General features: G+C 45.6%; 1 protein-coding gene across 8 annotated transcripts in view; it reads left to right on the plus strand.

Moving 5' to 3' along the window:
• Nucleotides 1-26281, plus strand: part of LOC100771980 (protein SFI1 homolog) — a 61647-nt gene that overhangs the window by 28960 nt on the left and 6406 nt on the right. For 6 of the 8 annotated variants that reach the window (XM_035452249.1, XM_035452247.1, XM_035452248.1 and 3 more), the window contains exons 10-22: nt 4451-4612; nt 6726-6796; nt 8093-8185; nt 10394-10491; nt 12820-12886; nt 18520-18650; nt 19358-19439; nt 19708-19886; nt 20404-20479; nt 20955-21050; nt 21416-21492; nt 22464-22566; nt 24009-24105. In XM_035452249.1, the coding sequence (XP_035308140.1) occupies nt 4451-4612; nt 6726-6796; nt 8093-8185; nt 10394-10491; nt 12820-12886; nt 18520-18650; nt 19358-19439; nt 19708-19886; nt 20404-20479; nt 20955-21050; nt 21416-21492; nt 22464-22566; nt 24009-24105 (1332 nt within the window). The remainder of the gene's footprint in view (nt 1-4450; nt 4613-6725; nt 6797-8092; nt 8186-10393; nt 10492-12819; nt 12887-18519; nt 18651-19357; nt 19440-19707; nt 19887-20403; nt 20480-20954; nt 21051-21415; nt 21493-22463; nt 22567-24008; nt 24106-26281) is intronic. The other 2 variants (XM_035452250.1, XM_027387246.2) reach the window with 1 other exon arrangement.

Genomic DNA, 26281 nt, shown 5'->3' on the forward strand with positions numbered 1-26281 from the left:
CTATAGGCCAAAGCAGCTTCTTTATTAGCCAATGAGAGGAATACATATTCACAGTGTACAGAAGGGTTATCCCACAGCAACGCTAGCTTGGAAGTGACATGTGACTGCTAAGTCAAGGCTCTTGTTTTCAGTGTCTCTGGTTGAATAGCACTTCAGCTAGAGATTAACTTCATAGTTGAGTTCAGGAGTGCATAAAGGTGAACTTGGAGCAGGCCTACATTTTCAGGGGTGAGAGACTGAGGCAGGAGAGCTGCTGCAAGCAAACATAAGACAGACAGTTTTTATATTTGGTTTGATTTTTTTTTTTTTTTAAGAGACTGGCAACTGGCAATCCCAGACTCTACTTTCTTCTTTTTTTTTTTTTTTTCTAGATTTTATTTATTTATTATGTATACAGTCTTCTGCCTGCATGCCAGCAGAGGGTACCAAATCTCATTCAAGGTGGTTGTGAGCCACCATGTGGTTGCCGGGAATTGAACTCAGGACCTCTGGAAGAACAGTCAGTGCTCTTAACCACTGAGCCATCTCTCCGGCCCCTGGTTTGATTTTTTGAGACAGGATATTGCTGTGTAGCCCTGGTGGGGTCTCACTGTAGGGGTTCTCACTGGCCTTGAGCTCACAGAGATTCATCTGCCTCTGCTTTCTGAGTGCTGGGATTGAAGGTGTGCGCCACCATGCCCACCTGTCACATGCTACCTTCACTTAGCCATTTCCTGTGAATAGATCTTGCCCTGGACCAGCAGGCCTTTCTTCATTGACAGGGTCCTAAGTGAGAGGTGGCCAGGAAATGAGAAGATAAAACAGGTGGGGTCAGGAAGTCTTGCAAAAGCTATGTCTTATGCCAAGCAAGCTTATGAAGAAGTACAGTATCTGACATACTATTTCCATGGGGAAAATGAGACAAGGTCAGCAGAAACTGTCATATAATGGGACTAAGTGGGAAGCTAATCAAGCAATGTTGCACAAGGGAAGCCCAGGGTATCTCAAGAGTGTTGTGCCCAAGTTACAAAGATCCCCAGAGACCACCAGGGAGAGAGACCCACCAGACTGTGAAAGCAGGGTTTACTGTTCATCCAACCACGACAGGGACCCGACTGTCTAGCTGATGCAGTGGCCACCAGAGGAAGTGGAGTTCTCTGTCTGCTTCTGGGTTTTAAAGACAAAACTCACAGGATTATATCAGTAGGTATGGGTTGATTTCTGATTGGTTGACATTTGGGAACAATTAGGAGAATTTCTCAAAGTCACATTTTGGCATGAAATACCTGTGTACCGGGTATTCTCGTTGGCCAGTACTGAGAGGGAACATTCTGTGGTTTCTATGGCTTTGTCTTGTTACTTGCAGGTAGATACCAATCGTTTTCAGAACTGTATCCTGGAGACTACAGGGGAGTTTTTTTGTCTCCCCTATATTTTCTTTTATGGCTAAACAGTTCCCAGGGACCAAGTATCTAGGAGGCTAACGGGGATCTGGAGTTTCTTTGTGTCATGTGCTGTGTTAGAGGTCTATGTGTCATGTCTGTAGCCTGTCCTGGCTGGGTGGCTGAACTCTGGAGCCTTCCTCTCCTCTTCCTGATCTTTTCTTCCCATATTTCTTCTCCTATTTATTCTCTCTGCCTGCCTGTCCTTTCTCCTGCCTTGTATTTGACCTTTCAGCACTTTATTAGACCAATCAGGTGTTTTAGAAGGGCAAAGTAATACAGCTTCACAGAGTTAAACAGATGCAGCATAAAGGAATGCAACACATCTTTGCATTATTAAAAAATATTCCACAGTATAAACAAATGTAACACATCTTTAACTAATATTCTAATGCTGATCACAGCTCCATATAGTGGAAAGAATTGGGTTCTCAGGATCTGAAGCCACGGCTGCCACAGGCCCTGACCCCAGGCCATTACTGGCCCTGCCACCATGTTTCTGATTTTAGACTAGGAGCTATGTTCTTTCTTCATACATCATGGCCTCAGGGAAAGCCTTGAATCAGCCCAGCCCTCAATACATACTTGGATTATTTGAATTTGTCCTCCCTTATGCAAATGCATATAATTTGTGATAATGGAACTCTTGATGTTGTTGAAGTGAAAAGAATAAAAGTAACATCACAAATTCTGTGAAAAGTTTAGCATTGTGGGATTCTCACAGATGCCATCATTGTGGTTTAGTTTCTCAAATAGTTGTCGAGTTAATAACCCCTAGTGTTGAGGACTAGATGAACCCAAGGGTTTCCCTCCTCTAAGACCAGGAATATGCTTGGCATTGACATTGTTTATGCAAGACCCCCTGACCACAGCTTTTTTCTCTTTTTATCTTCTCATCTGCTGGCCTCCTCCCCTTAGAACTCCCCTGTCACTGAGAACAGCCTGCTGGTCCAGGTCACCCTAGCAGCATGATCACTGATGCTTTTTGTAAACCAGCTTGCTGAGTTTACACAAAAGTGAATCAAACACTGGACCAGACCCTAGGTTAGGCTCTCAGGCTCTTGTCCAAGTGAATCCCACTTATCTCTTAGGCTACCAACATCGGTCTGGCAGAGTTCCCTGTATCTGTAGGAGCATAGTGGAAAGCAAAGGCTTTTAAGATCATTAGCATGATGAGCTTTAATCTCATGCCTCAAGCTACATCCTACTTTGGAGGTCTCAGTTTACCAGCTATCTGTTGTTCGATGTTTTACTGTTTGGCTTTTTGGACTCTGTGGGACCCTCCACCCAGCTACCAAATAAATCACATATGCAGTCTTACTTGTTCTTTTTTTTTAAGATTTCATTTATTTATTATGTATACAACATTATGCTTCCATGTATATCTGCACACCAGAAGAGGGTACCAGGAATGGCTGTGAGCCACCATGTGATTGCTGGGAATTGAACTCAGGACCTCTGGAAGAGCAGTCGGCGCTCTTATCTTCTGAGCTATCTCTCCAGCCCAGTCTTACTTTTTCTTATAATAAGCCAGTCCTAGCTTGGCTTGTTTCTTGCCAGCTTTTCTTTAAATTTTTTTAAAATTATCCCAACTACCTTTTGCCTCTGGGCTTTTTCCTTTTCTTAATGTGGTATATCTTTCTTTCACTCTTACTCTGTGGCTGGCTGGTCCTCCTCTTCTTGTTCTCTTGCTCCCAGATCTTTTTCCTTCCAGATCTCTCCTCATATTTATCCTCTCTGCCTGCCAGCCCTGCCTATCCTTGCTCCTGCCTTGCTATGGGCCGTTCAGCTCTTTATTAGACCATCATGTGTTTTACATAGGCAAAGAATCACAAATTCACCAAATTAAACAAATGAAGCATAAACAAAAGCCACACACCTTAAAATAATATTCTATGATGGCTGTCAGCTGATTAGTGTTGGAAGGACATGTGCCTGTCAACCAGGGTCAGCATGGCTGAAAGCTCAGGAAGTCCTTTGCCAGCATGATTGCTGGAGTGGTATGTTGTGTACTTGCAGACTGATCCTATCCAGGAAGCCCCCAAGTAGAGGCAAAAATAAAACCATATCTTTGTTTTTTGTTTTTGTTTTTGTTTTTCGAGATACGGTTTCTCTGTATTGCTTTGGAGCCTGTCCTGGAACTTGCTCTGTAGACAGGTTGACCTCGAACTCAGAGATTGGCCTGCCTCTCCTTCCCTGAGTGCTAGGATTAAAGGTGTGCACCACTAACGCCTAGCCAAACCATATCTTTGAAAAGTGTCAGTTATCACTCCTCATATTGGCAGCTAAGTAAAAGCCTCAGCCCTTGGGGAGAAAATATTTTATTGCATATTCCTCCTTTATTGGATGGTTTCTGTTGCTCTGATAAAACTGACCAAACCAACTTGGGGAAAGTGTTTATTTGGCTTATAGTTTATAATCTATTAAGGGAAGTCAAGGCAGGAACCTGGAGGCTGTAACTAAATCAGTAACCATAGAAGCGTGCTGCTTACTGGCTTATCTCCTTTCTGCTGTCTTAGTTACCTTTCTTATATGGCCCAGGCCCATCTGCTCAGAGATGGCACTGCTCACAATGGACTGGGCACTCTTATATCAATCAGTTACTAATTAAAACAAAAGCAACAACAAAAACCAATGCCCTCACAGACATTCCACAGTCCAATTTGATGGAGACAGTTAACTTGTTCCCTTTTCCCAAATGTGTGAAGTTGCCAACCAGGGTTAGCCATCACACTTCCCTAAAACCACAGACCTTTTTTCTTGGAGAGAGAAGTAATTCTAGAGGTTCAATAACCTAGTGTCTAGAAAACTTTTTTGTGTTGTGGTGTTTGGGGTTGAACTGAAGGAGCCTCACGTGGTCTAAGCACACACTTTCTCACTGAGCTACTTTGTCAACCTAAAACCTTTAATAAGGGTTCTTCCTGGGCAGTGCTCTTGAATCCCTGCTCTCTGCCAGTAGTAGTGTCCAGCTTTTGTATCCTCTCCTTCCTCACGGGGAACAGCACCTAAGGGTTATTTCTCTATTTCAGAAATGGCTGCACAATTCCACCGTGTCACTGTGCTCCAGATACATTTCTGTGACTGGCAGTGGGCCTGGGAGTGGAGGCAAAGCCTGTCTGCCCACCAGGCCTTGGTGGAGAAGCTGGCCAAGAAGATGGCTCTGCGGAGGGCCTTTGCACACTGGAAGCACTGTATCCTTTGCACTGGCCTGCCACCCCCTCCTCAGCCCCCACAGTGTGAGGATCTGGGTACCTCAGATGCCCATCCTTACATTTGTCCATTCAAGTCTGGATTCATGTTCAACTCCAGCCTGAGATATTGTGTCTGTGTCTTAGGTAGGTTTCTGTGGCTGGGATAAACATCATGACCAGCAGCAGCTGGGGGAGGAGAGGGTTTGTCTCACCTGACCGAAGGTGGGGTAGGAACTGAATGCAGGGACTGAAGCAGAAGAACGATGCTCACTGGTTTGCTCTTCAAGGCCTGCTTCTTGAACAGTCCAGGACCCACCTGCCCAGCGCTGGCACCACTCACAGAGGGCTGGACCCTACCACCTTGGTTATTAATTCGGAAAATGTCCCATAGACTTGCCTACAGGCCAGTCTGATGGAGGCATTTTCTCAGTTCGAATCCCTTTTCCCAAGTGATTCTGGCTGTGTCAAACTTATAGAAACACCAACCATCACACAAGGGGGACCAAAGACTTACAGCACTCTTTGTCCAATGAAAAAGCAGATAGGAAAACAGGTCTTGACTGTGGTGTGATAGAGCTACAGAAGGCCTGTACCAGAACCATGCCTGTGTGCCCAGCACTCAGGAACAGTGAGGCAGAGGGATCTACAATGCAAAACCAGCCTGACTACACATCCAGTCCCTATCTCAGACTTTTGTGGTTTTGGTTTTTAAAGTAAAATGTTCCCAGTGGTGGTATCTCATGCCTTTAATCCCAGCACTCCAGAGGCAAAGGTAGGTGGGTCTGAGTGGAGGCCAGCCTAGTCTACATAATAAGTTCCAAGATAGCCAGGGTTACACAGAGAAATCCTGTCTTCTTCAAACAAACAAAAATAATAATAAAGTAAAAGGTTTCTGATATCCCAGGAGGTCCAGGTAAGAGAGAAACACCTGAGCTGAATGTAAGTCCTAGGTGACTGAAAATTCTCCTGGAAAGACTGAGTATTTATGCAGGTTTACTGGTGAGCTGTGATGATACACAACTTGAATCTCAGCACTTGGGGCAGAGACAGGCAGAGGCAGACTGATCTCTGAGTTCCAGGCCAGCCAGGGCTATATAGTGAGACCCTGTCTCAGAAAACACAAAGCAAACATATGTGGTGAACGTGGCTCCTGGGAGCATCAGTGTGGCCTGGGGACCTCCCATAGTGCCACACTCTGCATTTGCTTCTTATCCTGATAGCACTCAAGAGCTTTACGAGTTTTCATAAGAATCAGTGCAGCCAGGCGTTGGTGGCACACGCCTTTAATCCCAGCACTCCGGAGGCAGAGGCAGGTGAATCTCTGTGAGTTTGAGGCCAGCCTGGTCTCCCAGAGCGAGTGCCAGGACAGGCTCCAAAGCTACACAGAGAAACCCTGTCTCAAAAAACCAAAAAAAAAAAAAAAAAAAAAAAAAAAAGAATCAGTGCTCTTAAAGTTGTGCTTTAAAAAAGATGTTTCTAGGGCCAGTGAAGATAGCTTGCTGCCAAACCTCATGACCTGGAACCCACTTGGTAGAAGGAAATCCTACAAGTTTTCCTTTGACCTTCACCGTGGCACAGGCATGCACACAAACACAGATGAATGCAATTTGAAATTTTTAAAAGAGAAGATGGTCCTAGATTAGAGGAGAGAGGCTTGCTCAAAGAGACCAGCTGTGTGAGGAGTCATGTGAGGGACAAGTCAGATAATTGGACAGAAGAGAAGCAGGCGGTGAGAGCAGAGCAGATGGGTTGTTAGCCGAGGACACAAGGATTGTGAGATGAGAAAAGATCTGATCTGAAAATAACTGAAGCTCCCAGCTCAATTGTCTGACTGGACCGTGATGCCAAATGACCAAGTTCTATGTGCTAGGTGATGTCTCCAAATGCCTCTGTGGCAGGTTATCTCAGTCTCTGCCTCAAATGGGCATCAAGAGGATAGAGGCCTGATTGGCTCTTTGATTGAGCTCCCCTGTGCTTCCCTGGATCACCAGGAGGAGACAGGCCTGCTATGCTTACGGCCGTGCCCTTTAGGTGCCTGGCTCATAGGAAGTATACAAACTGTGTTGGGCCAGGAGCCTTGTTAGACTGGAGACCTTAACAGAATTCCTGGCAGTCATGCTGCTACAGGCAGAAGAGGCCGCCCAGCATGCGGCAGCAGAAGAACATCACCGGCACTACCTCCTGGTAAGAGTAACAGGGTCCAGGGCAGTCGTGGAGGCATCCTCTTGGGGCTCCTGCCCCATACTAGCCCCTGAGCGCAGCCAGTTCTGAGTTAGCTGTAGTCTGTGTTCGAGCCTTGAAACTGAGAGAGTAAAGGGTGGAGTCAGGGATGTGGAGTTGTAAAGGAACTTCAGAGGGGATCTGACCCTGGGGTTTTTACAGTTGGCCTCTTTTGAGTGGCAGAGACCTAAAGTGTAACAGATGGAAGTCTTGATCCTAAGCCTAAATTGAGGTCTGAAGAGTTGGTTCCTGTCCTGTGGGCTGCCCCTGCCTCATGAGCTGGCCTTCAGAGACCTTAGGAACCTCAGGTACTTCACAGAACACACTATGGAAATCCCTAACCCAGGCCAACCTCTTCACTCTACTGCTTTGTTTATATATAATGACAGAATTGGGAATGTGGTCCCAAGGATTCTAAGTGTCTCTTTCTGTTGCTGTGATAAAATATCCCAGTAAAAGCAACTCAGAGATGGAAAGAATTCATTTAAACACCAACGGGTGTTGGTGGCGCACACCTTTAGTCCCAGCACTCCGGAGGCAGAGGCAGGCGGATCTCTGTGTGTTCGAGGCCAACTTGGTCTCCAGAGCGAGTGCCAGGATAGGCTCCAAAGCTACACAGAGAAACCCTGTCTTGAAAAAAACAAAACAAAAAACCCCAAAAAACCACACACACAGTTGAAGGTATAGTCTGTCAAAGCAGCAGGAGCTAGGAACAACTGGTTTTGTTGTCAACTCCCCTTCTCTACCTATGCAGTACTGTATCCCAGTCAGGAGTGAGGTAGGTCTTCACACTTGAGTTAATTCAGTGAAGCAGTCTACAATAGGCAGGACCGGAGGCCTGGTCACAGATAGTCCTAGACCCTGTCAAGTTGACAATGAGTGCCAACCATCACAGATTCATCTTAGTTTACTCTGTCAAGCCACATTTATAATTCTGTAGATGAACACACACATTAACTCTTAGGTGGTTCCGAAGTCTGGCATTAAAGGCATAGGTCACCTCGCCCAGCCAATATTCAACTTTTTTACAATTCTTTTTCCTGTGGGTCATGAGGAGTCTGTCTCCTCCTTTTCAGAGGCAAGGGCATGTTTTTGTGTGAAGCCAGCGTTACTGAGAGGTACATAGGTTTAATTCTGTTAGGTGCAATGTAGAGAAACTCCAGGAAATGAAGCGACTCTGAGCCATACTGGCCTCTGATTCTGCTTTCCTGTCACAGACGCTGATGCTGCTTTATAACCCTGTGTTGTTTCTGTGTGCAGTATTTTTGCTTGAGAGCCTTAAAAGACAATGTGACCCAGGCCCATCTCTGGCGAATAAGAACGAACCTTGCTCACCAGCTGCGTGATACCACGGTGAGAATTATCCCTCCCAGACAGGGCCTTGCTGTGTGGTTAGCTCAGGTGGACCTCAAACTCACTGTAAAGTCTGGGCTGGTCTTGAATTCACAGTCTTCCTGAGTCCTGGAATTATAGATGTGCACTACTGTGCATGGCACTTCACTTAGATTTTACACTCCTAAATAATGCCTATTTTCGAGCCGGGTGGTAGTGACTCACTCTGTTCCAAAAAAACAAACACCCCCCCAAACAAAAACAACAAAAAATACCCAGAAGGAATTAGTATAATGATCTATATACTGCCTAGACTCAACATTCATTAATATGTTTGTTTGCAATTTTCTCCCACATAATTTCAAAGTAAATTGTAAACACTTAAATACTTCAATATGAATTAATACCAAACAGGTTTTTGTTTGTTTGTTTGTTTGTTTTTGGTTTTTCCAGACAGGGTTCCTCTGTATTGCTTTGGAGCTTGTCCTGGCACTCTGTAGACCAGGCTGGTCTGGAACTCACAGAGATCCACCTGCCTCTGCCTCCCAAGTGCTGGGATTAAAGGCGTGCGCCACCAATGCCTGGCCCAAACAAACAGTTTTTACATATCATAGATGATCTTTGTAATCCCTAACATAATTAACAGCAGTATTGTACTGCCATCCACGTCATTTTCCGATTTTCCACAACTGCTTCAAAGCGTCTTTTCAGCTTAGGATTTGTTTAGGCTACACTCTGTTGTCAATCATTTGTCTGCAGACAGTCTTTTTGTGTAACCCAGAATTGCCTCAATGTTCTTCTTTCTGAGCCCCCATCCTGGAATCCACTGCTGAGCTCCAAGGTCATTATGTCTCCTCAGTGCCTCAGCTAGAGCAGCATTCTCTCAGCCTTCTGACTTAAGTCTCAGATTCTCTGGAGCTAGAGTTTCAGGCTGTTGTGAGCCACCTGATGTCGGTGCTGGGAGCCAAACTCTGGTCTTCTAAGAAATCAGCAAGTCCCCAGTTTTTATATTTTTGAATTGTAGCAGAACACACATAAAAGTTGTAATCTTTTGAAAAGTGTAGATTTATGTATGTGTGTGTGTGGAGTGGAGGGTGGGAGGGAGGGAGGGGCTTGGAAGCTGGCTCTCTGCTTCCACGTGTAGGTTCTGTGTGGAACTCAGATGGGTCAGGCTTGCATTACAAGTGTCTTTACCCACTTCAACATCTTGCCTGACCAAATAGTTATTATTTGATAGCAAGTTCTAGATCAGCCAGAGCTTTCCTCACCCTTCTCAAAACAAAACTAAATTTACATTATACCCAGGGAAGTCCAGTTCCATTGTTCTTTCCCTGTAGCTGTTGGCAGCTACTCTTCTGCTTTCTGTCTGCTTTTTGATGTTTTGGAGACTTCAAAGGAGTATTGTGACTATTTGTTCTTTTGTGACTGGCTTATTTTCACTTAGCATGATATGTATCTTTTTCTTGACAATGACATTGGCTCTTTGAAGAGGTCAGGCTAGTTTTTATTATGATCCTCATTCTCAATATATTTGTTCTTTTTTTTAATGGTGTTTTAAAGACAGGGTTTCTCTGTATAACAGGACTGATTGTCCTGGAACTCACTTGACCAGGCTAGCATCAAACTAACAGAGATCCACCTGCCTCTGCCTCCTGATTGCTGGGATTAAAGGCATGTACCACCATGCCTGGCTATTTTTTCCTTTTTAAAAAAAAAAAAAATCATTTAACTTTCTTTTATTCTGTGTAGCTCTCATAAACTAGATACTAGACCCAGAGGCTTAAACATGGGAATTAAACACTTTGACAGCAACTTCCTATGTGCCAATATGTAATGGTTTTAATTTCTAAAATGACTTTAAAGAATGGTATTGCCTGCTGAACGTGATAGTACAGTGCCTATAATTATAGCACTTAGGGGATGGAGGCAAGGGGATCATGAGTTTAAGCCTGGACTACATAGTGAGATCCTGTCTCAAAAAAAAAAAAAAAAAGTCTTCTGTAATACCCAGCCACACTTACTGTTTTCATGTGGCTGTCTATCTACTCGAAGTGCCTTTTATACTGACTCAAAATATGGCTCTCTAGGCCAGCGCTATAAGTGGGCTGCTCCCCAGTGAGGCAGAGCTCCCTGTGGGAATTCACAGTGTGCTGGGGTCAGTACTTACACTAAGAGGCCTCCTCTCACTTCTCACTGTGATGCACTTGTTTTCTTCCTGCCATTCTGCAGCTGCTCCGTAGGTTCTGGAACCTCTGGCAATCTCGAATTGAGCAGAGGGAGGAGAGAGTGCAGCTGCCCTCACTGGGTACAGCCTGGAGCCACTACAGGTAGGAGCTTGATTCAGCCTTGACCTCTCTAGGGACACTTGGTGGTTTTGATGTAGGGTTTTCCAGGAGCAAGTAACTACTCTGGTATGAGTTAGTTTCTCAAGACTTTTTTATCCATGTGTGGACTATGCCCTTAATCCTAGTGCTCAGGAGGCAGAGAGGCAGGTGGATCTCTGTGAGATCAAGACCAGCCTGGTCTACAGAGTGAGTTCCAGGACAGCCAGGGCTGCACAGTAACACCTGTGTGTATATTTGCTTGCATCTTCTCTTGTGCACGTACTATAACCACACTTATCTGACACACTTGCACAGGACTGTCACCTGGAAAAAAACACAGAAAACAAACAAGCAAGCAAAAAACTGTAAGGACCTTATCCTAGTGAAGGCCACGCTATAAAGTAATGGCTCCTGAGTGTGGTTTGCTTTTACAGGTCACACGGGAGGTGAGGTGATGCAGTTTACATTAGATCTTGTCCAGCAACCACTATGTGCCTATTTGATGACTGCCACTGCCTCCGTCCTTCCGCAGGCCTTTTGTGGCTGGTAATGTAGCTCAGTGGCAAAGTGCTTGCTTAGCAGAGGCAAGGTGAGCTTGAGCCCCTGCACTACAGCCAAAGAGTTTTTTTTTAAAGGCCCTGTGCTTTTTTAATGGCAAAGGTCAGGCTAGGACGATATTTGGGGCTAGGTCTTCCTGAAAATAGAGGATGTCCTTCATTGTTTAGAGCCAGTCATCCAGTTTAAATACATATCTTTATTTACTTATTTTGGTTTTTCAAGACAGGGTTTCTCTGTGTAGCTCTGGCTGTCCTAGAACTCACTCTGTAGACCAGGCTGGTCTCAAACTCACAGAGATCCACCTGCCTCTGCCTCCTTAGTGCTGGGATTAAAGGAGTGTGCTGCTACTGCCTGGCAAATACACTTATTTTTAAGTAAATATTTATGAGGAAAAATTAAAAATATGCAGAAAGAAAGTGTAAAATGAAAATAAAAGTTGCTAGTCTCTCTTCTTCCAGCCCTTGCTGCCATGTTATGTAATGTCTTGACTCCTTTTCCTTTCTCGCCTCCCAGTGTCATCAGTGTGACTTGCAGTTACTGATCCAATTTTGGACGATTTTATTATTCGCTTACTTACTGTTCTAGGGATCCAGCCCTATGCTTCTCACATGTTAAGCAGGTGTTCTGCCATAGAACTATATCCCCAGCTTCACAGCATATTTCTAATGAGTAATTAAGAATCCTAATATTTGCCGGGCGTTAGTGGTACATGCCTTTAATTCCAGCAGTCAGGAGGCAAAGGCAGGCGGATCTCTATGAGTTTGAGGCCAGCTTGGTCTACAGAACAAGTTTCAGGACAGCCAGGGCTACACAGAAACCCTGTCTCAAAAAAACAAACAAAACAGCCAGGTGTTGGTGGCACACGCCTTTAATCCCAGCACTCAGGAGGCAGAGGCAGGTGGGATCTCTATGAGTTCGAGACCAACCTGGTCTACAAGAGCTAGTTCCAGGACAGCCTCCAAAGCCACAGAGAAACCTGTCTCAAAAAAACAAAACAAAAACAAAACAAACAAAAAAAGAAACAAAACAAAATCCTAATATTTGGGATTGGGGACATGGCTCAGTGCTGAAGAGCACTAGTTCTTCACCACAACAGATGGTTCATAACCATTTGTAACTTTGTAACTCCAGTTCCAGGGGATCCAATGCTCTCTAATGGTGCACATACATACATGCAGGCAAACACTTAATACACAAAGACCAAAAAAAAAAAAAAAAAAGAAAGAAAGAAAGAAAGAAAGAAACTGACTCAATCAGCATTATCAAAGTGTGTCATTCTAAATCCTGGTTTACAAGGCCAAGCATGTTATTGTCACAGTGTCACTACGTGTCAGGTTTGTGTGCCAGGAGTCCTAGATAAACCCCAGAGTTTGCTTTGACCCCAGGAAGTTCAGTTGCCCAGGAGGTTTCCTATCCTAAGTCCTAGACACACTGCTTGTTGCTCTAATTAGGTTCCCAGTGAGTGGCCAGCGGTTGGGGTATAGCACAGTGGTAGACGCTTGCCTAGCACAGGTGAAGCCCCGCAAAAAGTCAACCAAGGAGACCCCAAGAAAGTGCTGAACGTTTAAAGCCAGCCAACACTCAAGATCAGGAAACAATGGCTTCATGTTAGTAAGGATGAAGCCAGTAAGCCCCTGGGGTGCCCAGAACCCACAAGAAGTAACGGGACCCAGAAGCATCTACCTTAGAAACAGTACAGTCTTACACCTGACAATGCCAATATACAGTTCTTTGATTTTTTTTTTTTTGTTTGTTTGTTTTGTTTTGTTCCAGGATGACAGTCCTACGCAAGTGTGTCAGGGTATGGTTACGATTTGTGCACAAGAGAAGACACCAGCAGGTATGGAGTACACCGAAGCGGGCAACTCAGCTGCCTGCTTTGGGAAGATGCTTGGGAAAGTCATATGCCAGGAAACCTGGTTGTGCTTTGGGGGGCGGCACTATAAGAACATGGAGGTGTTTTCTCTCCAGCCCTCACTGGTTTGTTAGTCTGCACAGCTCCCCATTCTTTCACTGCTAGAAGTCAGGGGCGCGGTTGGGAAGGAGTGGCTCTTCCCAGCCTTTTAGCTCTTCACTCACATCCATGTGTTTTCTGAACTGTCCCACAGCTGCCGGTGTCATTCCCCAAAGTGCTGGGATTATGGAGTGTGCCACCCTGCCTGGCCCCCACAGAAGAAATGCCTACTGCATACCTTTGCCTTAGGCCCTGTGCCTTTTCTAAGGGTACAGCAGAGTTTCTGCTCCCTCAGCCAGGGTGGCAAGTCACTTCTGACGGTTGGGCACAGGTGTCTGGAATGCTAAATGAAGGTTTTTTTTGTTTTGTTTTGTTTTTTTTAAAGTTGTATGTGATGTGTGTGATGTGTGTGATGTGTGCAGGTGCCCATAAGGCCAGAAGAAGGTGTTGGATCCCTTAGAGCTGGAATAACAAGCTGGTTTTGAGTTGCTTGACGTGGTGCCAAGAACTAAGCCTCTGGAAGAGCAGGAGTTGCTCTTGACAGCTGAGTGATCTCTTTAGCCCCTAAATGGAAGATGTTGATACCAGATTGACACTTAATAGGGATGTTGTTTCATTTGATATTTTCATGGAGAATGCTCATGCTTGGCCATCCTTAGCAGTGAGTAAGAGGATGATACAAACTAAACTCCCTCAATTGTTTTTGCACTGCCCTTTCCCCGGGCGACATAATCTGCTGCCACAATTGGACTGGCACATTTGAGCTGGCTTCTCATTTGTGGGATAGAGTGAGAATTGGAAGCTAGGTCTTCATATCTGCCCTTTGTCATTCCTGAATGTTCTGTGCGCTTCTGCCTCTTGCTGTACCTGTCAGCTTACGTGCTCCCTCACTCCCTTGCCTGTAACTCTGCCTGAGTAATTAATCAGAACATTAACATAGAGTTGTGAGCTAACTTTTCTTTCCAGTTAGCCTGTTGCTGCTGCTTCTTTTGTTTGTTGTATTTTTCCAAGACAGGGTCTCTCTGTGTAGCCCTGACTGTCCTGGAATGCACTCTGTTGACCAGGCTGATCTTGGACTCACAGAGACCCTCCTGCTTCTGCTTCCTGAGTGTGGGCTTTAAAGGAGTACATAATCATACCTGCCTAGCCTGTAGCTTCTTAGGGGTGTGGCCTGCCTGTAATATGATAAATAAAAGACCCAGAGACTGATATTGGGGTTCAAGCTTTAAGGTAAAGATCAGAGAAGCAAAGCAGCCAAGCCAGTAGATCTTACCTCTATCCATCTGAAATGGCAGTCTTGTCTCTATGAATCCTCAGAGGCAAAAGACTCTGAATTCCTGTTTCCAACTCTCTAGCGCTGGGATTAAAGGCACTTGATCCCAAGTGCTGAGATCACCTTTGTGTTAACTGTTTCTTTTAGGACTAGATCAATTGTGCAGTTGGTGTGGCCTTGAACTAACAGAGATCCATCTATCTCTTAGTCCTGAGCCCTGGGATTAAAGGTGTTGCCATCACTGTCTGATCTCTATAGCTTGAGGCTGGCTTTGCTTTCTGAATCCTCAAGGAAGCTTTGTTGATAAATCACAAATATCACCACACTTGCCTGTTTTAGCCGAGCCCGGTACTCACCAGTGAGTGCTGATTCATTTACATGGATGAGCTGTCTTTGACCACATCAGAATGCTTCTGGGGGTTATCTGGAAGCTGGGCGTGGTGGCACACATCTGAAATGCCAACACCTAAGGGGCAGAGGTTGAGGATTGCTGCCAAGTTCAAAGTCACTTTGAATAGTGAGGTTCAGACTAACTCAGGCTGCATTGTGAGATGACCAGGGGTGGGGGTGGGGAGCAGGTGTGCTGGTTCATATCCACCATTGTAGCACTTGGGCAGTAGAAACAGAAGGATAAGAAGCTTAGGGTCAGGACTGGAGAGATGGCTTATCAGTTAAGAGCACTGACCACTCTTCCAAAGGACCCAGGTTCAGTTCCCAGCACCCACCTGGCAGCTCACAACTGTTGTGATATTTTGTTTGTTATCTAACAAATAAAGCTTGCCTGAAGATCAGATTTTTTTAAAAGTAGATATTTTTATTGATTTTATTTATTATGTATACAGTCTTCTGCCTGCATGCCAGCAGAGGGCACCAGATCTCATTCAAGGTGGTTGTGAGCCACCATGTGGTTGCCAGGAATTGAACTCAGGACCTCTGGAAGAACAGTCAGTGCTCTTAACCACTGAGCCATCTCTCCAGCCCTGAAGATCAGATTTTGGAGCTAGCCACCCTACCCATAGACGCTAGTCAGTGGTGGTTCACACCTTTAATCCCAGCACTGGGGAAGCAGAGGCAGGTGGAACTCTATGAGTTCAAGGCCACTTTGGGCTACACAAAATTGATCAATCTAAAAGAGAAACAACCAGGTGATGGTGGCTCATACCTTTAATTCCAGTACTAGGGAAGATGGAGACAGGAGCTAATTGCATTTAGTCTAGGGATTCATAGGAACAGGATCGCCCCTTTGGTCTGAGGATTCATTAGAGGTAAGAAGTCTCTCTTGTGGCTAGTTCTTTTACTTCTTTGATCTTTCAGCATTTACCCTGATATCCAACTCTGGGTTTTTATTATTAAGATCTATTAGAACTAATGCTGCACACAACTGTCTTCAAGTCCAGTTCTAGGAGATCTGGCACCTTCACATAGACACACATGCAGGCAAAACACCAATGCACATAAAATAAAAATAAGTAAATTTCAAGGTCATCCTCAGATGCATAGCAGTTTCAAGACCAGCCTGAGCTACACCAGATCCTGTCTCATAAAAGTAAGCGAACAACAAAAAACAAACAAAAATGTGATTTGAAAAAGAGAGCTTACTTGCCTGTAATTCTAGCAAAAAGAGAAGAGTTTCCCATGGTGGCTGGGAAGATGCAGGTCAGGTTTTTTATGCTGCTGTAGCTCAACCTGCTTCTGGAGGAGGAACAGGTCAAAGAGCAACAGGAGCATGCCCTGACCACTACTCTGTAAAAGCCTTTTGCTAAAAACAACACAAGTGTTACCTATCATTGTACTATCCCAGGAGCACAGTCCTTTCTGTTTTAGGGAAACACAAGATTATTCATTGTGAATTTCTTCTAAAAAGTAATGTAAATTGGGCAGTGGTGGCACATACTTTTAATCCCAGCACTTGCGAGGCAGAGGCAGGTGGATCTCCGAGTTCAAGGCCAGCCTGGTCTACAGAGTGAGTTCCAGGATAGCCAGGACTGTTGCACAGAGAAGCCCAGTCTCAATCACCACCAGCCCCCCACCCAAAAGTAATGTGGCTGGACACATCTTTAAACCCAGAACTTGAGAGGCAGAAGCAGGTTGATCTCTGAGTTCAAGGCCAGCCTGATCTATAGAGAGAGTTCCTGGACAGCCAGGAATACACAGAGAAACCCTGTTTTGGGAAAGGAAAAAAAAAAAAAAAGGAAAGAAATAAAAGTACTATAACCACCAATGGTACCTGCTTGTAATTCCAGCACTCCAGAGACTGAGGGAGGATGATTACAAGTTCTAAGCTAGTCTGAGCTATATATAGTGAGCCTGGAATATGTAGTTAAACCATGTTTCAAAAAAAAAAATTAAAACAGGCCCGACATGAGGGCACATGCCTTTAATCCCAGTACTCAAGAGACAGAGGCAGGAGGATCTCTGAGTTTGAGACCAGCCTGGTCTATATCGTGAGTTCTAGGACAGCCAGGACTACATAGATAATCCCTGTCTCAAAAAAACAAACTAGCAAGCAACCAAAAGTAACGCACAGATGGGACTAGAGAGATGGTTCAGTAGTTAAGAGCACTGGCTGCTTTTCCAGAAGCTCAGTGTTCAATACCCAGCACCCACATGACAGCTCATAACTGCCTGTAATGCTAGTTCCAGGAAATCTGATACTTTCACACAGACGAACATGCAGGCATAACATGAATGCACATGAAATAAAAATAATTTTTTAAAAAAGTAACATACAGAATGATAAAATACCTATTTGTAACAATAAGTCTTTCTGCCAGGCTGCCTGAGATCCTCCCACCGCCATGTTAAAGTCCCAAGTAACACACAGAGACTTATATTAGGTATAAATGCTTTTTGGCCAATGACTAGGATTTCTCATCTACTAGCTCAGTCTTAATTATCTTATCAAGGATGCCTTCTGCTGGCGCCCTCTCTTGCTGTTGGATCATGTGTCGACTCTAGAGCAGAGACCAGGAGGAAGAGCAAGAGAAAAGGGATGACTTCCTTCTTGTCCTTGCTTATATACGAGTCTCCCTGCTATGTCACTTCCTGCCTGGATCACAACACTTCTTTACTACATTTCCCAGAATCCTCCTTCTCTCCTATCCCACCTATTTTTCTGCCTCACTGGTCAAACAGTGCTTTATTCATTAACCAATAAGTTAAACATACACAGAAGGGCATTCCCCATCACCTATTTGTTGCTGAATTGGGAAGATAAGTTCATAAGTGTTCATTAGACTTTTTTAAAGCATCTTTTTTTTAAATTTAATTTATTTATATGTATGTGTGTCTACATGCATGTGCAGTGTCTACAGAGGCCAGAAGAGGGTGTTGGATCCTCTGGAACTAGAGTTGTGGACAGTTGTGAACCACCATAAGGGTTCCGGGTACTGAATCTGGGTCATCTGCAGGAACAAACAAATGCTGCTAACCTCTAGCCCCTAGATTCATCTTTTTTTTTTTTTTTAAAGATTTTATTTATTATGTGTACAACATTCTGCTTCCATGTATATCTGCACACCAGAAGAGGGCACCAGATCTTATAACGGATGGTTGTGAGCCACCATGTGGATGCTGGTAATTGAACTCAGGACCTCTGGAAGAGCAGTCGGCGCTCTTAACCGCTGAGCCATCTCTCCAGCCCCCTAGATTCATCTTTTTGAAACATTATTTTTAGTTATGTGTATGTGCATTTCTGCATGTATGTACTCATGAATGCTGTGTCTGTGTAGGCCAAAAGAGGGTGACCTATGTCACAGACCTGTTACAGGGATTGTAAGCTACCTGACTTGGGGGCTAGAAACTGAACCTGGGTCCTCAGGAGGAGCAACAGTGCTCTTTACTACTAAGCCATTTTCCAGTCCCAAGATTTTTTTCTCATTTATTTATTTATTTATTTAATATGTATGAGTATTTTGTCTGCATATTTGTCTGTATGCCACATGTGTGCCTGCTGCCCACGGAGGCCAGAAGAAGGCATAGGACCTGAAGGGACTGGAATTACAAATGGCTGTGAGCCATCATGTGGGTGCTGAGAATCAAACCTAGGAGCTCCGGAGTGCTGGGATTAAAGGCATGTGCCACCACACCTGGCTCATGGTACATTTTTTTACCTAGCCAATTGGCAAAGGGCAAACATAACATTTCCCTTCAGTTTTTACTTGTATTTGTATGAGAAGCAGATCTTATCTCAACAGAGTGTGACTCCGAACATAAATCACAAAGGCCATTTGTTATTTTGCTTTAGTTACTGCAGGCCAGAGCTGATGGTCATTTCCAGCAGAGAGCACTGCCTACTGCCTTCCATATGTGGTACAGACTCTGGCAATGGCACCAGCAGAGTCGAGTCCTCCACACAAGAGCGGTGCGTTTTCACAGGTATGCTGTGCAGTCCGACAGACCGCTCTGATCTAACTAACTCTGCAAACTTTAGAATGCCTTGGCTTTCCCAGTCCCTGGTTCCTCTGGGTTTCAGTAATGAGGACCTTTTGATCAAAACTCAGCCAGTACTTCCTGGGAAGACTTTTGTCCGTCTGTATTGCAAGTGCTTTACAAACAGCTTGTGTTTCTGCTTCCACTCTCTTCTCATGAGCACTGAGTTTCCTATTGTAATGAGAGCTTTGGTGGAACCTCACATTGGGTGATTTCCCTAAAATACTGCTCTCCTATTCTATAAGATACGGTCTTTTGAAGCTTAGAACAGTGGTTGTGACTCATTGGAGGGGTCACGTGACCCTTTCACAGGGGTTGCCCAAGACCATTGGAAAACACAGATATTTACAATACAATTCATTACAGTAGCAAAATTATAGTTATAAAGTAGCAATGAAAATAACTTTATGGTTGGGGGGTCACCAAACATGAGAAACTGTATTAAAGCATTAGAAAGGTTGAGAACCACTGTCTTATAACCATAGTCATTCACAGAGTTAAAAAGGTCAAGGAGCTGAGTGGTATTGTTTTAGCTCCCAGGGAGCCAAACTTGCTGAGAGCCATCTCACCAACCAACCTCTATTAGATTTCTGTTTGTCTTTGATTGTAAATGCTTGACTTTTAGTCAGGTTTTCTCATTTGCTTGTGTGTAGGGAGACATTAGAGAGGCAAGTGTTTGCTATCTGGCGGCAGAAGATGTCTCAGCACCGAGAAAACCGCTTGGCTGAGAGAATGGTGTGTAGCCCTCCTTGTGTGGGTTCTTGGGGGAAGGATCTATTTTAAGCACTTGTCCTGAGCCATTCTTCAAGAAGCTGCACAAACTCTGGCTCACCCTGCCAGACTCTTGCCTGGGGTTCCTGAGCCTGGGAGGGTCTGGACATTGAAGTCAGCTCAGTTCACAGGCAGCCACTGGGAGAGCATTTCTTTTGCTGGTCACAGATTCTCCTTTAGTCTCTGATCTGCTGTCCTCCTGGACTGAACTGTTTCCTCTCATCCTGCTCAGGCTATACTACAGGCAGAGCAGCAGCTTTTGCGGAGGTCCTGGTTCATGTGGCACCAGCAGGCAGCAGCATGTCATCAAGAGCAGGAGCGGCAAGCCGTGGCCTGTGCCCACCACCACAACAGGCTGCTCGGGAAGGCTTTCTGTGTCTGGAAGGGAAGCGCCCAAGGATTAAGGACAGAGTGAGCAGCATTCTACTACAGAGCCCCTTCTCCCTCAGGCCAGCTTGGCGGCAGCTTCAAGTGCCCACTTATAATGTTGTGTCAGCTGGGGCTGTTTGTGTGTCCCAGAAACTCGGCCTGAAACAGGGACAGCAGCTTGGAATCCATCACTGCCCTGCTTCCTGCCTGGGACCCATGTAAATTGACTATGGCCAGTGGTGGCACAGAGGCTGATGAACCCAGTATCGGGTGGCTGACCATTAGCTAGTGGGCAGGTTGTGGCAATTTTTACCAGACTACAAGGCTACAATGGGGAGTGATTGCAGCCCTTGTGACTAATGCAGAGATGTCTGGCCTTGAAGTCATCAGGTTGTCTGCAAAATTTTGAATCTCTGTGCCCTTTCCTGGGAAAGGCCCAGGTCATTAGACAGCTCTTCACTCCCAGAGCTCAGTGGGGAAGAGGACCAGGGCTGCAAAGGGGAGTCCTGAGGCCCCTTGTGGCCTAGACCCTGCTGAGCAGTCTCCTGTTTCCCCACAGGAGGATGGGCAGGGCACAGGCTGCACACTTCTACTCAGCACAGCTCCTGCGTTGGGCCTGGAGCATGTGGAGCGAGGTAAGGCTTTGGCATGGGCACAGCCCGAGTGTGGCTTTTGGACAGGTGGAGCTGTTTGTCTGCATGACTCAGACTCAGCAGACAGATAGGCTCCTTCACAGTGCCCCTGGTCAAAGGCAGCAGTGAGGCAGTGCTGACTTACTTTTGTGAGGGATTGGCTCAAGGTTTCTTGTCCTTTATGTATCAGGCTGCTCTTATCTGAACTTATTGTAAAGATCCTGGTCTGGCCATTCACAGAAACTTCGCTGAGGTTATAATGTTGAAGCCAAAGCCTGTCCAGCATTTCCTGTTGGGCACTTGCTCATTTGATACCCACCAACCCCTAGGAGGTCTATATTTATAGATAAGACTGAGGCTCAAGTAGTGTATTCCACTTATGTGAGCTCACAGAATGTAAAATAGAAACAATGCTGCAATGAGCTTCCCTTCAACCCCCAGCCTACAACCCACAGTACCCACTCTTTCCTCTGTGCAGCGCCTGGCCCTGAGGATGGAAGAACAGCAAAAGCTGAGGCGTGCGGCTCTCCACAGTCAGCACACCCTGCTTCACAGGACTCTGCAGAAGTGGCTGGTAGGAGCCAGCTCACTCTTCCAGGTTCCTTGCTTTTGGGTGGGGAGGTTTTTCCGAGATGTTCTTTGTTCATGTTCCCTCCCACAATGATCTGGTAAGACTCAAACAGAGCAGGTATCCCAAAAAGTGCTGCCTGAGGTCCCATCCTTCCTGGAAAGCTGGTTTCTGTATAAGAATCTAGGAGTTGGGCCTGTGGGACATTATAATGGGGGCAGGTGCTGGCCATGGAATGGGGGGCTTTCACCTCTACCCACTCTTTAGTCGCTCGATCATGACAGCCACTGTGGTAAATGCACCTCTGAGACTGACTTGTAAAGAAAGAAGTGTGGGCCCAAGGGTGGCCTCCAATTCTGTCATCTCTACAGACTTACCAGGACAGGGTGAGGAGTGTGCTACAGGAGGTGGCAGCCAGGGAGAGACAATACAACAGGCAGCTGCTAAGGTGAGTGTCTGAGTGCCTTTAGGTACTTGGGCTGAGGAAAGAGATTCCCAAGTCAGGTGTGGGTGGATGAGGGCAGTTCTGCATCAGGCCGTGCAGGTAACCAGCCTCAGTGCCTAGCGGGGATCATGTGCACAGTTCTGCTCACCTCAGCATGTCCTGCCATGTCTGTGCAGGGTAACCTTCGAAGGCCGCGGTCTCTGAGACACCTCATCGAAGGCCCACATGGACCCCACTTGCCCTGTTCCTCTGAGTGTTCTTCCTCCCTGCTTCACACCTGACATTTTGTACCTCATGAGGCATTATTTCATCCCCACTCCTGTCTGGAGTCTGCAGTCTCTGTGTGTCAGCTCCCAGACAATCCCTTCCAGCTGCCCCTCTTGAGTCACCTCTATAGAGGACCATCTATACCTCTCACCACTGAAGGGTACTCAGGGCCCACCTCCTTTCCTCATAATCCAAGCTCTGAGTTCACTCTTGCTCAGCTGGACGACCCTGTTCCCTTTCCCTCTGTGTTTGTTCAGCACATGTTGTTCTGGCAGACTGTAGGGCCATGGATAGTGAGGACTTTTAACACTATCTCTCCGCTGAAGTCCCCACAAAGCACCATCCAGTCCTTCAGAATGAGAAAGTAAACCTCCGGCAAGTAGGCACTAGGGTTCATGGGCCTCTTACCTCATTGTGAATCACCTGAACTGTTGCCATCTGGTTACAGCTGTGTTCTCTTTATCACTAAACTCCTGAAGACTCAGTGATGGCCTGGTGTACTGTTGGCTACCTGGTCCCACCTAGTACCTGGCACAGAGCTGACGCTCAGCATCTGTTGTTGGGTGTATACCAGACCATAAGCCTGAGGGACAGTGAACAGGTGCTTTGAGGCAGAGTCCTTACTCAGGAGTTGGGAGGAGTAAGGTTGATTCACAAAAGCCCTCCAAACTGGGGTCATTGCTCTCACCTGGTCCATGTATTTGCAGGTGGGTGTTACGACGTTGGAGAGAAAACACTGTGGCCCGTTTGGATATGGCCAAGAAAACCTCCCAAGCAAGAGCCCAATACAACAGGACTCTGTGCTCCAAGGTGAAGTACAGACTGGTCACCCGGAAGCTTGGGGATCACATTCCAGCCAGCATGTGGCATTAGCACTTAACAAGGAACTCCCAGAGTGGGTTACCACCTTGCAAACATGCATGTCTATAGGCATTTTTGTTTGTACTGAATTAGGAATCACTGGTCTCTAAAATGAAAATGGTGTCATATAGAACAAACTAGTTCTTGCCAGGACCAGCATTTCCTACACATGTGCAACACTAGATTTAGATAAAGCCTGGAAGCCACTGAGAGATTCAGTGTCCTTGTTGGAAGAGTGCACTCACTGGCTCATAGATTGCAAGAAGTCCTTGGTTGTCCGTAGTTTGAATTGACCCCAAACTACCTCGTTTCCTTTTCTGGGGTGAATGTATGGAGATACCCTACAGGTCCCATGCATGCTATGGATGAGCATGGTGTTGGGGCATAATACAAGGAAGTGGTTCAAACAGAAACAGTAGCAGAGGCAGGCCCAGGGTCATGGCTGTTCTGAAGAAAGCAGATTGCTAGGAGCTCTTGAGTGGCATAAGGCCTACCTGCTGATGACCATGTAGTTCCCCAAGGAGGCAGCAGCTGCATTTGGTGAAGGCTGGCCTCTTTTCAGAAATGCTCAAGACAGCCTGGGTGGCCCCTGCCTTGGGAGGAAATAATCAGATCTGGTTGGGTTTAGTGCTCCAAAGAGAGGCCACTCAGCTGGGATTGGGTTATCATGACCATGCTTCATCTAGCTACCTGACTTCTTTAAATGTGTTTAGTGGAGCTGGGGAGATGGCTAAGTGGTTAAAGTACATGCTGTTCAAACATGAGGACCTGAGTTCAAATCCCCAGCTCCCACATAAAAGTTGAACATGACTATGTACATCTGTAGGCCCTGTCTTGGAGTTGGAGTAAAAATAAGAGGGTTCTGAGAATTCATTGTCCAGACAATCATCTAGCCAAAACAGGGCGCTCAGGATTTTGTGTTTTGTTTTGAGATAGGGTCTTACTATGTAGCCCTGGCTGGCCTAGAACTCCCTATGTAGACCAGGCTGGCCTCAAACTCACAGAGATCCACTTGTCTTTGCTTCCCAAGTGCTGGGGTTAAAGGCGTGTGCCTGTATGCACTGCCCCACAAAGGGTTTGTTACTGGATTTCCTCTGTAAGAAAGTATTAATATAATGCATAACAAATGACAATAAGATTATAATTTATATAACAACTTCACTTGTGTGGCACAATACAAAGCTTAGATCCTCCTGATAGGAAAGTCCCAGTGTCTGAGGTGTCAGGGTTGCTGTGAGGGACTGAAGCCCCAACCCACGCCTGTGTCGATGGTCGGCCGTGAGAGCCAAATGTTAACTCCTGAGTCTTACCCCTTGAGACTCACTCCTGGTCACAGTGTATCCTTGATGTCAGAACATGAAATGATAACCTCTTTCTCTGCCTGTCTACAGGTCCTGGTGCAGTGGCGGGAGGTTACATCAATGCAGATATATTACCGAGAAAAGAAGGCGGTTGCCCTCAGGGAGGCCCGGAAAGCACTGGGCAGGGGTAAGAGAGGCCTGTGAGAACAGCGCCTGCCAGGAAGAGTGTGACTAGGAGACTTCATAGAAGACCCAATGTTCTCAGTGTTGGAGGCCAGAGGCTCAGGGGAGAACCCTTCCTCTTCTGGCTGTTGCCCATCTTGGTCCTCTGCAGTGATACATACATACATACATACATACATACATACATACATACATACATACATACATACATATTTTTAGATATTATCCAAGTCATACTTGAGATGCTGAGAACCCACTACTCATCCTTGAGGCTAGGCCTCAACAGCCAGAGTCAACCCAGAATAGCTGGAGTCCGGCAGGAGATGACAAGGTGCTTATGCAGCCTACAAGATAGTGTTCCTCAGTAGTCCATCTCTGGTGCTGGGAGCCCAGGAAGTTCCTGGAGAGCTGCTCATCCACAGCCCATAAAAGTGCTGTTTTTGCTGTGAAGCATCAACAGGCCATCTCTGAATGACTTTCCTTAAAAGGGGGTCTGGGAACAAGGGAACTTAAGAGGCTGAGCACAAAGTAACCATCTGTGGGAGGGATGCAGTAACATTTGTGGTTTGGTGTCTTTTTTGTTGTTGTTTTTGAGATGGGTTTCTCTGTAGTCCTGGCTGTCTTGGAACTCACTGTGAAGACTAGAATGGTCTTGAACTCACAGAGGTCCACTTGCCTCTGCCTCTGGAATACTGGGACTAAAGGCATGCACTTATTGTCTTGTCTGATATTAAGACCTCAGGATCTCTGCCACACTTTGTTAGAGCTCGAGGGAAAATATCCTAAGACCCAGGTATAGGATCTTATGAAGTACAGGCTCATGAGTCCCAGCATTCGTAAAGCAGGAAGGAGGCATGCTAGAACAAGGAGTTCAGGGCCACCCTGGACCACATAGTCAGAGCTCTTACCTCCTCTCCCTGCATTTCTTTCTTTTTAAGATTATAATTATATAATTTCTCCCTTCCCTTTCCTCCCTCCAAACTGTTCCTAGCTTTCTTTCAAATCCTGCCCTTTTTCCATTGTTACTATGTGTGTGTGCATGCATTTGCACACACACATAAGCATACAGTAACATAACCTGCTCAGTCTGTGTAATGTTACTGTACCTTGTTTTCAGGGCTGACCACTCGGTATTGGGTAGCCAGTTGGTGTGCTCTTCCCTGGGGAAGACTATTTCTCACACTGTCAGCATTTCTTAGTTTCTTGTAATTCTTTGAGGCTTCATGAACTTTCCTCACTCACTTTGGAATGTCCGTTGGTGTCCTTGTTAAGCTCACATTTGGGCAATCATGTTGGTAGCTTCTGATATTACTAGGGGATGGTCACACAGCAAACTCCCTGATCATCTGGTTCTTAGAGTCTTTCCCCTCTCTTCCAAAATGTTCCAGAACCTTAGGTGTGGGAGTGTTTTGTGGATGTATCAGTTGGGACTGGGCTCCGTATTCTGTTTTTGCTTGGTTGCATTTTCTGTAATGGTCTCCATCTGTAATGATCTCCATCTCCAACTCAACAAGAAGTTTCCTTGTTAAGGGGTGAGACACTTTACTCTCTTTAAGGCAAACAAAACAAAACAAAACAAAACAAAAAAACAAAACAAAACAGGAGGCCAAAAGTTACATCACCTGGCAATGTGACTTCAGAGGGATCCCCTGTACTTCAGTATGTTTTCTTTTCTTTCTTTTTTTTTTTTCATTAGTAAAATGGGGCGTTAATACTTAGGGATGGTATAGTTTTAGCTAGGGAGATAGGTACACTCAAAGCTGTATAAAGACCAGTAAAATGGCTGGTCTCCCACTCATGACTGCTACCTTCTGTAACACAAATTAATAAATGGCCCAGAGACAGATATTGGGGTTCAAACTTCAAGTTGAATATCAGAAAAGCAAAGCAGCTGGCCACTAGCTCTCAACTGTACCTCAGGCTGAATGGGCTGATTCTGTCTCCATGAGCTCTCACCAAGCCTCAGACTGTAACCTCTCCTCAGCGTGGCTGGAGAATGAATGCCTCTCTGAATACTTGTTCCTTTTATATCCCTCTAGTGCTGGGATTAAAGGTGTGAGCTCTAATTCTCTTTTGGACTGAGTCTATCTTGTATAGATCTAGGTGGCCTTGAATTCAGAGAGATCTGTCTACCTCTTAATCCTGAGTCTAGGATTAAAGGTGTGTGCCACCACCTCCTA

The sequence above is a fragment of the Cricetulus griseus genome (genome assembly GCF_003668045.3).
Source record: "Cricetulus griseus strain 17A/GY chromosome 1 unlocalized genomic scaffold, alternate assembly CriGri-PICRH-1.0 chr1_1, whole genome shotgun sequence".
In the NCBI taxonomy this organism is placed as follows: domain Eukaryota; kingdom Metazoa; phylum Chordata; class Mammalia; order Rodentia; family Cricetidae; genus Cricetulus; species Cricetulus griseus.